This window comes from Protopterus annectens, chromosome 9.part0 (assembly GCF_019279795.1).
Source record: "Protopterus annectens isolate FY-2018-M chromosome 9.part0, PAN1.0, whole genome shotgun sequence".
NCBI lineage: Eukaryota > Metazoa > Chordata > Ceratodontiformes > Protopteridae > Protopterus > Protopterus annectens.
In genome coordinates, this window is record NC_056743.1 from 863147998 (window position 1) to 863161880 (window position 13883).

The following is a 13883-nucleotide window of genomic DNA, read 5'->3' on the forward strand; positions in this document are numbered from 1 at the left end:
ATGACAAATGAATAAATGAAGGGTCACAGCTTTCCAAGCATGTATGAGTGGAGTATGATTGTCCTTCACATTGTTGTGGAAAGGATTCAGATAGCTGGTATTGGGTTTAACTGCAAGAGTTACAACATCTAGCTTAAGACAGATAAAAAAAAAATAAATTAAACCCCATTGAGTTGAGGTTATTCAAAGTATCATGTCTCCTCAGCTAAATCAAATGGCATACCTGACTTTTTTTAAACTACTACATTTTTGGCAACAATCACTGGAGAGTTTATGGAAGCAGGGGCTGAAGCAAACTGCCACTTGCTGGAGATGTCAAGTGGATTATGCAGATTATTTTCATATGGTGTGGGATTGTCATGAGGTAAAGGTTATATGGAAAACAGTATATAATTCCATAGCACCGTCAGCAGGGTGCCATATTCCAGACATTTTGGAAAGTGCCTCGTGACTGTTGGGGGGTTCAGAATAACTAGTTCTTAATACCAGAGTTAATTCTGTAGGCAATTTGGAATATAGTAGCTGCTACATTAATTTTCAAAGTGTGGGAGCAATCCACAACTAATGGGAGCATACACTGATTAGGTATTGCAAAGAAGGAAAGGTTAATCAAGAGCTGAAAATGTTTGGACAATGTTTTTGCATTGTTAGTGTTCTTGCAGTGAGTTTCATTAGTGTCATGTAATGCATAACTGTTAAACTTTATTAAGAAGCTCAATTTATTTTAATGATAAGTAATTTGGTTTCAATCAAAACTTCTGTGCATCATATATCACTGTCTTTCCAAGTTTCTGTGTATTATCTTTTTATAAGGTTACAAATATAATTTTCATCTGAAAAAAAAAGATATTAAACACTTAAGATGGAAACACCACAGGAAATGAAACAACATATAAAACACAAATATATTAGCCAATAACAATGTAACAAAAACTAGATTGGGAGGTCACACAGAATGGATGAAGAGAACATGCACCTCTTTAAATTAAATACATACATACATATATACAAATATTTCAAGCATGGGCATTAATGCCCTTCTAGCTTGCCAATATACCAAAACAAAATAAATCCAAAAACAGGTTTGAAAAACCAGCAACATAGTCCGAGAAGAGTCAGATAACACTATTTATTTCACTGTTTAAAGTACTTTTTGTCAGCCTGATAGCAAACTTCTTCAGAAACAGTTACAGCAATAAAAAACCTTCCTTATAAGTAAGACAGGTGATCAACATTCACCAATTGCATCACTTTGTTCTACTTACTTTAAAATTAAAGTGACAACTGATAACCAGTAATAAAACAACATTAAAGTATGTAAACACATTAAAGTATGTAAACATGTCTACGACAGTGACCACAATACACAAAGGTAAAAACATTAAAAGTTATTTTGTATAACCCAGCCATTGACAGAAATAATATATGTTTTTAACAAAATGTCACTCATCTCTGCAAGCTCTTTAGTTTGAGAATGCTACTAATTGAGCATGAGTCATTCAACCCAGAAAAATTGTAGGCATTCAGCCTCATTTGCCAGGCTAATTCAAGTTCTTAAAGTTTGAGTGGTCTAGGGCCACCCCTACTGTCATACTTGGCTTGATCAATGATAATAAATTTAAAAGCATGTTCTTTATTAGAAATAGTGTGCTTAGTTAGCGCATTCTTCAGTTTACATTTATTCATAGCATATTGGTGTTCACCAAAACAGTTGTCTCCTTAATAAGTGTCCAGGCTGTTCTTAAAAAAATATCTAAACTAGTGCTTGCTTTAATGTAATTTGATAGTCTATTCCATGCATCAGCTGCTCTTTCAGAGAACCAATTAGTACACTTTTCATTCCTATAGAATCTTCTACATAGGTTGTCTGATGATTCTCTATTACTTTTTGATAACCCCAAACATTCCCAGAGGTAGTTGTTTCTAAATGCCCTGTATACCTGAATAAGGCCTCCTCTTAAATATCTATATGAGACACTGTACAAGTTCAGATATTTTAGTATTTCATAATAACTTAAATAACATGGAACTTATAATAACTTATAAGGTCTCCATATTGTAATTCCATACTCAAGTTTGGGTCTAATGTAACTAACAAATAATGACTTCATAATTTCTGACTTCCTAGACTTTATACATCTTTTATAACATGTATAGTTCTATAGCTACCATTAACCAATTGGTTGATATGATTAGAAAACTCAAAGCTGGATCTACCTATATACCCAGGTCCTTAAATTAATCTACATTTTAAATCACTGCATGCTGTATTAAATATTCACCTTTCAGTTTATGTCTCTCAAATATCATATGCTTAGTTTTTATATATTTCTCACCATATTATTCTCCTGTACCCAAACAGTCAATTTAGAGAAGTAAATAAATAGTGATAGCATCATAAGGATTCTTTAAACAAGGGCCAAAATATAAGAGATATCACAGAGAAATGAACAGAGTAGAGCAGGATCCTACTTTCCAGGAAAATGATGGACCATGAAAGGCCCTGAAATCTATAAGTAGGATTCAGTCCAAAGGATCCATAGCATGGTACAATTACCCTACACATGTTTTTTGGTCTTCTCCAGGACCGTGATCAGTGGCTTCTCTGCCTTCTACCAAACTGACCCATTTGTTTTGGCAGAGTGTGATCTTTGTATTCTTGGGTAGACAAAAGCTCTAGGTCCCATTCATTCCTGCTGTATCAGCCCTCTGTTCCTCAGTGACAGTCGGGCCATAGGGAGCAGGTCAGCTTGCCAGTCTTGCTTGTGGCCTACCTTCTCCCTTTGGCACCTTGGTCTCCTACCTAGGCCTGCACTTCCTGTTCACTGAGGGGAAGTATATGCTTCTGCATGCCAACTTCCCCTTTGCTGCTCAGTGTGAATACAGTATGAGAGTGTGGGTTTGGCTAGTTTGGAACTCCACCAGGAGAACTCCCAGTGCTTCCATTAGGTGTTTACCATGTGGCAAATCAAAGCCTCCTCCCTCTCCCCAGAATGGGAGACAGCAGGTAGTGGCTGCTGTCTTCCATCCTCTTTATTTAGTTCCTACAGGTACTTGAGCAGATAATTAAACTCAGGTAGCCAGCAGTGGAGTCACGGCTTTCCCTCTCTATGCCATGGAGCTGGCTATAACCTACACACATTTAATAGATAGATCTGGAAAGATTTCAGCTTTGGAGAGGGAACTGGATAAATAAGAGGCACCATACATGTAAGAGATATGGTCTAGGTAAAACTTGAGCCAAGAAAGCATGCATAATGATCACAGCTCTCAAGACATGTATACACACAGGGAGAAGTATTATGTTTATGGTGGTGGTTGTGATGGAGGTGGGGTTAGGAAAACTGACTGAAGAACAATAGATCAAAGGATGCTGGGATTAAAACCAGAAACATGAAACCAAAGTCACTGAACATGAAAAACATATAATGTCTGACTGGTTGGAATTAGAGATACTACTCTCCATTTAGAGGACTGTTCTCCCTACAAATTCTAGTAATAATAACCTACTCTAAGATGACTGACTACTGATGGAAAAGAACATTCTCCCTTTACAGCTACAAATGTTAATTAAACTGCAGTATGTAATGAAATTTGATTTGTGGGTCTTCTCCCTGATGGTTCACTCCCTTTTGGTGGGTAACTAGATTGATGTCAATGGGCCATAGCCCTTGGAATTTAAATTGATGGGTACATAATGATGCTAGTGCTGAGACATTGTACAAAGGCTAAACAGCAGAGGCCGTAACATTTATAAATAAGCAGACTGACTAGTAAATCCAGTTTAAAAGCAGAAATGTATGTTCTGCCATAGTTGGAGTATTTTTTTCCTTTCAAATAACATATACCACTTTATAGGAGCAGGGGTGATGTTGCACATACCTTTCCGTGAAACTGTGTACTTAGTGAGTGTTGCAATCCTTGGAATAGTAAAAACTAAAAAAATCTAAATTTTAACCAATCATGGTGCCTTTTAAGAAGGAGAGGACAACATGGCTGCAGGTGCCACATACATCCCCTGCCTGCTCAGCTGCAGTTTAGTAAATACAGCCTTTTCCCATTGATCTGTAGTGTATAACAGCAGCCCTCATCACCTGCACATTTATTTTCTATCCACAGTGCAGCATTTCAAGGACAGAAAGTGAGATATGTGTGTGTGTGTGTGTGTGTGTGTGTGTGTGTGTGTGTGTGTGTGTGTGTGTGTGTGTGTGTGTAAGTGTGCCTTTCAAGTCAGACAGTGGGACATCCTACCAAAGTCACCCATGTAGTTGAATATGAACATCCCTGGATTACCGTGTAGTCAGAATCACCAGCTGATCTTGACCTACTTTTCAGATATTGACAACCATAAGAGCTTCAGAGCACCTACTGGGAAACTGTGGTTAAGTGAGTTACTCAGAGTCACACATTAGGCAAATAAAAGAAGAAAGAATCACATCCTGTCCCCTTGACTACAGGAAGCAATTTATTATAAGCTTAGTGCCTTAATCCTCTGCACTAATGGCCAGACCTTCATTAACTTTGTGAGGCTGACAACCCAGCTAGCTGGAATTTTGTAAATAATTCTATGTCATTTGTGAATATTAATATTATTTGTATGCTTGTCTTACAAATGTAAGAAAACTATATGTTATGTGGATATTAAACTACTGATGCAGAAGTGTGTGTTGAACTGTATGATATGACTGAGCTTCAAGAATGTAACCACAGTGTACCCTGCTGGAAAAGAGCAGAAATGTGTATAAACTATATGTCTGTGCAAATGTGTGTTTTCATAGTAGAAGTTGGAACATACATAGTTAAATTACAAACTCACAGAAAATAAGTGAAGAGTTTTATGATTGTGTTTATCTTAGCTAGGAGACAGTATGTCTACAGCTAGAAGTTCTTTCTAATGTCTGGAAACAGAAATAATTACAGGTTTCAAATGTAAATGTGTTTAACTCAGAAATAATTACAGGTTTCAAATGTAAGTGTGTTTAACTGTTTTACAACTTCCAGTTCTAGGCAAACTTCTAAGATATAAGTATTTTTGACACAGATGTGCTAAATTTTAAGTTTCTATTAGCCTGGGAACTGAAGGCAGAGGTGACAAAGAGTGATGTCATCCAGCTGACCCAGCAGTAATGTTTTGATATTAATTTGGAAGCCCTCTCAGAGACTGCGCATTTTGTATTTGTCTTTGGACATAGAAACATTGATCATTAGCACTTTCTGCCTTGCTCTGTAAGTAAGATTTAGGTATAGTATTTTTCTTAGATATAGATAGGAATATAGTAAAAATGAGTATAGATGTATTTATTTAAGACTGTCCTGCAATGTTGTTTTAAAATATTTCCTGTGATTCTGACCTATGTTGCCACTGTGTTGTTATTGAGTATCGTCTTGTGCTTTCATTATTTATTATTAAATATATTTAAACCTTTTAATTGTGGCTGTTTGTTTAGAGATATTTAAGCTTTTACAGTACTTGCATGTGTATTTGGTGACTATACAGGCCATTCTTAATAAGCCTTGCAAGTCTTGGTCACACTTACCATTTGGATAATAGTAGATTACTCAGTAGAATTAGTCACCCTTTGGTAAGGGCCTTATAGTAGCAGATAAGTAAGGGTGGTTGGTGGCAGTGACTATGTCAGGAACTGTGATCTCTGTGTGCTCTTAAGGGAAATTGTACTTTACTGTGTGTAAATGTGCATATCCTTCACTGGTGCTAGTGATGAGGATTGAGGCTCCTTGATTACTGGGCAAGTGCAGGGGTGTCACAAACGTCTTTATTTTTTGATAAATCACTGAAGATTAAAATCAGTAAAGTTTATAGTCAGGAAATAATGCCATTGGAACTTCATAGATTTTGTTCAGAAAATACATGTTGATTGAAACTTGTTTTTCTGTTGACTTTTTAATTGAATTAGAGTAGACTGCCTTTAATCTGTCTCAGATTTTGCAGAATATCTCTATTTTTGCCTCAGAAATATGCCTTGTCCCTTGTTAACTTCTTTTTTCTGGGAAACTACTGAGGATTACAGTCAGTTAATAATGTCATTCACTAGATTTTAATAGCTCTTATTTTTCAGAAAATCCATGTCCTTTAAATAGCTTTTGTTTTGTTAACTTGCTAAGTGAATTAAGTTATCTGGCACTTGAGGCACTGTGATGTTGAACTGCTTCCCATAGTCAAAAGTACAGGGTTAGAATTATTCCACCTCTATTCAAACCAGAGGGTTAGAATCCTCCCACTTCCATTTGTCTCCTGTGTGACTTTGAGCAAGTCACTTAATGAGATAGTGCTCCTGGGTTGCCCCTGAAAAAGGGCTCTTAGCCCCCATGTTTACTTAATAAAATAATATTAAAAAGTTTATTCCACCCCCCCCCATTATTTTTGGCTTTGTCCACATTTCTTGAAGAAAGAAGCTGAGAGGTATTTTGGTTTGTTGCTTCAAATATTTGTGGTTTCCTGTCAAATTGATGTGGATTTGCAGTCATTAAATAATGACAGGCATGTGAGTTTCAGACTTTGTTTCCTTCAGAAAATGCTTGCTAATGCAAAGCTTCTTGTTATTGTCCTAGCAACTTCTTAACTATGTAAGAGAAATATTTAAAATGAGTTCATGATCTTGTGCCTCTGCTTCTGTTTTTTTAAGCTAAGAACTTGAATGGGCAGAGAGTAATTGCAGTAGATAATGCTAAATAGTTTTGACAGCAGTGAGCTGAGATGTATTATTGGGCAATTATTTATGAATTTATTCATTCACTTAATCTCTAGCAGATATTTGAGGTGTACAATCATAAAAGTGGTTATAAATGGTGTATGCATGTATGTATGTATGTGTGTGTGCATGCATGTGTGTGTGTGTGCATGCATGTGCATGCATGTGTGTGTGTCTGTGTGTGTGTGTGTGTGTGTGTGTGTGTGTGTGTGTGTCTGTGTGTGTGTGTGTGTGTGTGTGTGTGCCTGTAGAAGGTATAATTTTCAGCTGTCCCTGATTTTTTCTCAATTTTTTTGTGATCTGTTTCTCATAAAATTTGTGGTTTTCTGGTAAAGAGTTGTGGATTGCAGTCATCAAATAATGACAAATATAAATTTCAGACTTCTTACCCTTCAGAAAATTGTTTCTAATGTAAAATCTGTTATGCTACCAGTTTTCTAAGTCTATAAAAACAATATTTATTTATTTATTGATATTTGATTACCAGGAAATTCCTATTGGGTATGTGCTCATTTTCAGTGAATGCCTAGTGAGTAAAGCTGTGAAGTATTACAAAAATAATTTTTACAATCTTCAGAAATAATACAAAAACATCTGATTTAAATAATTATTTCAATTTAGAAATAATGTGAAAATATTGGTTAAGAATAGATACAACATATATGACAATTATTTAATATAAGAATAACACAAACAGGAACTGCAATATGAAGTGGGAGAAAGAGGCAGGCTTATGGCATATTTAGATACAGTCAGAGGAGAGAAATTGATTGAAGTAAGGAAGTAAGTGAAAAAGAAGGAGTAAGGAGGTATAAGGTATGTATAGGTACTTGTTCATATTTAGGGATATAGTTTATCCTGAGGTTGAGCAAGAACATACACAGATTTTGGCTAGGAGGTCTTTCAGAAAAATTCGAAAGGACTGCAGAGAAGGTATTGACCTGACTAATACAGTAAGGCTATCCAGGCCTTAGTAAAATGGTATGAGTGCAAACCATCTCCAGCAGATTTGATTGATTTGTGGACAAAAAGGAGTTATTGGTCATTGGACTCAGTGGGAATATTGTGTAGAATAATATTTAGTGCTGGACAAGCAGAGAGAAGCTGAATAATTAATAGGTGGCAAAAAGGTGGGCATATCTTACTTGGTGGTGTAGTTCTAACTGATTTAGGCTTTTTCGTGCTATACAGAAGTGGATTCTGAAAGACGTATTTGTTACAAATGTAGCCAATTTATTACTAGCATCGTTCAAGTGTTTTTTTTTTGTTTTGTTATGCCTTGTAGTTAATAAGAGTGGGAGCACCATAAAGTAATGAGGAGTGGAAAGTAAATGGTGTCAGGTGTGGTTTTTGATGCATCTATGAGAAAGCTTTGGATCTATAAAGCATCTGTACTTTTTGGTGATTGTTTTATGCAATTTTGTATATACAAGTTAAATTTAAGGTTATCACACACTATCATCCTTCATATTTTGCAATCAGAAGTAACTTCAGTGGTTATATTATTAAGGGTAAGGACTTTATTTTTTTTTTATTCATGAGAGAGGAATTTGTGAAGAAAAATAAATAGGTTTTTTTTTTGGAGCATCTCTGCATGAGTTATGAGTTACAAAGCCATGCTTCAGTGGCTGTTAAAGCTTCCTGACTAATTTCTTTTGGAGATGAGCCAAGTTGTCTGATATGCATATGAGTGTTGAATCATCTGTGTATTGTTTTAAGGAGACCTGCTGTGTAGATGTGTGAATGGTGGTGGTGAGAATGTTAAAGAGAGGGGGGGACCAAGGATAGAGCCTTGTAATACCCTGGTGGTGACTGAGAGGTATGGAGAGAGAATGGAGTGTCATTTTACTGACTGATACTTATAAGTACCTTTTGAACCATAGAAGGGTTACTTGAGATAGACCTATTGAAGACATCTGAAGTAGAAATTTGTTGTGACAAAACTGTCTCACAGTCTTTAGACATTTCTAGAAATAAGGAGGAGACTAATTTGCCATTATCACTAGCTGTATTGACAGAACTGATAAAGGTTAGAAGTGCAGTGTTAGTATTATTGGAGCCATATTGTATGGTGGATAGGAGTTCTTCCTGCAGGGGGCAGTTTATCGATTGTTTTTGAAAATATTTTTCAAGTATTTTGGAGAAGGGGGATAAGATTGTTATAGATCTGAAGTTAGTGATGAATGTTGAATTTCCTCCTATGTGTAGAGAGATAATGTGTGATGTTTTCTAGAGAAAGAGAGAGAGAGAGAGAGAGAGAGAGAGAGAGAGAGAATGTGGGATTCCAGGATTGAACTATTTATAATGGTTGAGATAGAACAGGCAATGGTATTGGCTGCTATTTTAAGGTAAATACCTGGGAGGTCATCAGTTCAAGCAGAGTATGGATTGAGTTTTTTAACAGTAGTTTTAAGTAGGATGCGGGCACAGGTTTGAAGATGAAAGTGGAAGAAGTCTGGATACTTAAAATATTTATGATTTTGGGTGTTTGGCTCTGATTCTTGAGCTAAGAGGGACAGAAGGCATGAGAAGGGGCTCTCACATGTGTGTGTGCATGTCTGTGTGTGTGTGTGTGTATGTGTGTGTGTGTGTGTGTGTGTGTGTGTGTGCGTGTGTTTGTGTGTGTATATAAATAATTGGTTCCTGCATCCCAGAATAGTCATAGTGTGAAGGATGGAAGGAATCAGTTGCAGTAAACAGCATCATCATCATCATATAAGCCATGTAATTTGGATGTGAGCCTTGATTTCTTTTTTTTTTTTGTTGAATGGTGACAGTGTGTTTATTAATTAGCTGTGAATAAATTGGACAGTATGAAGTCCAAGGGTTTAATGTTTTAAAATGTTTACACTTATTATATTTTTTTAATTTAGCTTGCTTTTTGCAGGCACTCAGAAGTGAAATACACAGTGTTTGGGCTACAACTATTTGTTGGCACATGGAGACAAGTACAGCTATGAGCTGTTAATGAGCTGCTTTGATTCCTTCAGCCTTTTGTTTGTCTTCTGTGTGACTCTGACCAAATCAGTTGACCAGACAGTACTCCTGGGCTGCTCATGAAAATGGACACGTGTCCAATGGGCTGTCCCAAGATGTTAGCAAATGTGTTACATGTCGCCTTTTGATTTCTTGCACCTTTTACAAAATCACTAATTAGTGCTTCACTGTATGGTATTTGAGTATGAATCCCAACACGTCTTTTTTTGTAGTTTAGTGGGTTTTCAGATGTATTTAAAATACACAGGAGTTTCAAGGGAAGATAAGTTTTTTGTTGTTCATACAAAATCTGTTTTCAATGTGTGGGTATTTTGTTTTGTTTAGCAAATGTCTCTCAGTGTTTTTGGTATAAAATGTAAGTTTTAAGGTACATCCAAATATCTTTGATCAGCACAAAGTAGAACTTGCTATTCTTTTTTTTTTTTCTGTTTACTGTGCAAAAACATTGTTGTGCCATACTCCAACTTCTCATGTATTGTTAGATATTGAGATGTTTGTTACACTGTAGCATACTAACATTTCATCCAAACCATAATCCTTGAGCATGACAATTTAGCACATTGCCAGGATATGTAAAATACGTAAACACGTTATTAGACTATGGGATTTATTGTTTTTTTTTTCATAGGGAAACATAGGTAAATGGTCTTTCATGCTTAGCAGTGGATTACTGGTGAATAGTTACTGTACATTCTATATTTTATTGCTTTTTTGGTTTTTAGATGTCCTACATTTCCCCTCCTGGAACCACCCCTGTCTAAAAGTAATCATTAAGTGACAATCTAACTATTACTTACTCCACTCCACAATCACTGGTTCCTTCAGACTGCTGTGTTCAACTTTGCAGCCATAAACATCCTCCTTTTTTGGTATGAATTCTATTAACAAAGTGATCTGGTAGGTCCAGTTTCCATTTGATACCACTCCAGATGATGAAATATCATGTGTGACCTCTTCTCCGTTCTTCAGCATTGTGACACGTATTCTTTGTGGATAAAAGCCACTAGTTACACACATTAGCAAGTTAGGGTGCTTCTCCACCACATTTCTTTGGGGATGAACTGTGATTCTGGGAATGACTATGAGGAAAAAAAAAAAGAAAAAAATCACTCTAAAAAAGTGACAAGATGCAATGTAATGTCAGTTTTACTTTTTACAGCTCATGTTTTTCAAAGAGGCCCCTCAGAACCTCATTTATGTCAAATTAACTGTCTGCTCTGAAGATCCCAAACCTACTTCTATGCCAGAATGCATACAATCATATAACCTTTCTTCAAATTATGTTTATTATTACTCTGACTACATGCCAGCAAACATTAACATTTGGGAATCAGCAAAGCTGTAACGGAAAAATAAGCTCTTGCATAATAGATTGAAGGCTGCATTAAATAATGATGCCTTATTTGTTACCATTAAAATGCATTTTGGTGCAAGAGTCATCCTACTGAAAGAAATAAATCACCAAGAAACATTCACTTCTCACTTGGTTTAGTTGAGAGGGGCCTCTGAACCAGGAGGTCACAACTGCAGTTCCTACTTCAAAAGAAGAACCATACATCCTGGAAAATGTCAAAAAAGGCTTACAGTTTAGCCAGTAAATGTAACAAAGCAAAACATTAGCATACATTTCCCTTGTTGGAATAACATATATTGCAGTGTCTCTATTACTTAAAGAAACTTTATAGACATTTGGAATAAATGAAATATTTCATAGTTAAAAGGGAACAAGCATTATGAACTTACACCTAAACTCTTATTGCTCTCTCTTCAAATGTTACAAATTCTGAACTGTTACCACCAACTATACTGGATAAGTTGTCCCGGGACATCTTCATGGGGGAAGGTTAGGTGGATATTAGGGGGAGTTAAGTGGGTTGGGGAGGTGAAAGGGTTAAGTGGAGGTAGGGATGGTTGGGAGGAAATGATGTAAGAATGGGGCGGGGCTTAACGGGTTTAGTCTAGTGTAGCTGAGTTAAGCAATCACATTTTGGCGTGAACATGCTACTGCAAGTCTATGCCCTGATGACCTGTAGGTACTGCTGGTTTGATGGGGTGGCAGGGGTCCTGGTCAGTGCCTCCATGTTAAGTAATTATGGTATGTGTGCACATAGAATTTATCGTTTTTTCTTTTCCTTGCAGATTGCTGAAGTGCAGAAGGCATCATGCGGTGGCTTGAAAAGGGGATTTGAAAGGTGATGCTTTGATTAGGTTCATAGGTTCATACTAGGCTATCTGCCCTAGGGCATTTATAAGCCTAGCCAGAATGTGTTTGGCTTTCATCACCCATTTTAAATTTATTTTGCTATGCCCTTTTTCGAGGTTAGTATACTGTGCCTCTGTCTAACAGTGACACAGACGTGATACCCGGGGTAAACCTACGATCTCCCATCCACTCATCAAGATTCCTCTTGAAGAGAGTCAATGAGGGACTCTGCCTAACCTGGACTGGGATTTTATTCCAGAGTGAAGGGAGCCTCTGGGTTATGAATCTGTCCCTCCAGCATGTCCTATTTATTTCAGTGCTGAGGTTCAAGTCTCTTGAGCGTGGCTCGATGGGATTTGGATTTTCTGAGGTGCAGCATGTCCATTAATTCCGGGTTGGACATGGCTTTATACGTCAGGCACAGATCGCCTCTGAACAGGTGGTATGCCACTGAGTAGAGCTGGAGTTTCTTTAACCGGCCAGCATATGGCATCTGTTTGAGCCCTTTGATCCTCTTGGTGAGGTACTTTTGGGGTCTTTCCAGTTGCTGCAGGTGTCTGGTAAGGCACATCCCAAAAGGGGCATTGTACTCAATTATGGGCCTGATGAGGGATGAGTAAAGAGGCATGATGACCTCCCCTGATCTAGATGTGAATCCCTTCATGATTAGGTGGGCTATATAAAATGTTTTTCTAACCACTTTGGCCACGTGGTTGTCAAATGAGAGATTGCTATCAACTTGGGTCCCCAGGTCCCTAATTACTTCTTTTGTACTTAATAGATTACTACCTATGTGGTAATTTGTGGGCACTTTGTTTTTGCCAAAGGGGATGACTATACACTTTTTGGCATTTAGCTTGAGGCCATGGCTCTGGCACCAGTTGTCTGTTTCTATGAGGCCCTTTTGAAGGATGCTTGTGTTGGCTGGAGAGTCGATTATGACGCCCAGTTTTCAGTCATCTGTGAACTTGGTCAGCCACAGTCCTTCCGTGTTGGCCTGTACCTCCGAGAAATATATACTGAACAAGAGAGGTCCCAGGACTGAGCCTTGTGGGACACCACTTGTAACTAGTTTGAAGTCTGACATGGCTCCAGCAATTCTAACCATGTAGGTTCTGTCCTTGAGCCAGTTTGCAATCCATCTAGTAACATAGGGGTTTATATTTAAGCTGGTGAGCTAATCTATAATGCCCGAGTGGGGTATTGTATCGAAGGCTTTTGCGAAGTCCAGGTAGACTGTGTGGATCACCTTCCCCTCGTCAATTGCCTTGGTGACTGTTTCAAAGAAATCAACCAGGTTTAAGAGGCAGGATCTGCTCTTAACAAAGCCGAACTGGGTAGGATCCAGTGTCTGTAGGTCCCCAATATCTTTATTTATGAGGTCCATGATGATCCTTTCCATAGCTTTGCAGACTAAGCTAGTCAGGCTTATGGGGCGATAGTTTCCAGGATCCGTTGAGGCACCACCTTTGAGAGGGACCACTGTTGCTGTACGCCACTCTTTGGGCACATATCCTGTAGTAAGGCTGAGATTGAACAGTAGTTTTATGTTTGCGTTTAGCTCTTCTTGGAGTTCATGTAGGATGCAGCCCGGGACACCGTCTGGTCCCATTGATGCTGTGTTTTTTGCTTTGGAGAGTGCGGCTCTTACCTGAGCATCTGAGATGTCAGGGGGCAGCACTCTGCTGGGATAGATATTTGCCCTTTTGGTGGGGAGGGGGGGTTTGTGCTGAACCTGTCAGCTAGGATGTTGGCAATGTCTGTGGGTTCAGTGTATTTTTTGTCATTTTGGACTAATTCTGAGCATATCTGGGAATTACCACCCAGGTTCCTAACATAACTAAAGAAAGCCTTGTGATTATCCTTAGTGTCCTGTGCAATTTTTCTCTCGAAGCTGGCCTTAGACAATTTTATGAGTGCCCGTAGTTTTTTGCTAATACTGATCAGTGATGCCGTCCCTTTTTGGGATTTTG

General features: G+C 37.8%; 1 protein-coding gene across 2 annotated transcripts in view; it reads right to left on the bottom strand.

The window, feature by feature from the left end:
* The window catches only part of LOC122811616 (RLA class II histocompatibility antigen, DP alpha-1 chain-like), a 202188-nt gene that overhangs the window by 15397 nt on the left and 172908 nt on the right, over positions 1-13883 (bottom strand). For both annotated transcript variants that reach the window (XM_044083584.1, XM_044083583.1), the window contains one exon: positions 10505-10786. In XM_044083584.1, coding sequence (XP_043939519.1) covers positions 10505-10786 — 282 coding nt within the window. The remainder of the gene's footprint in view (positions 1-10504; positions 10787-13883) is intronic.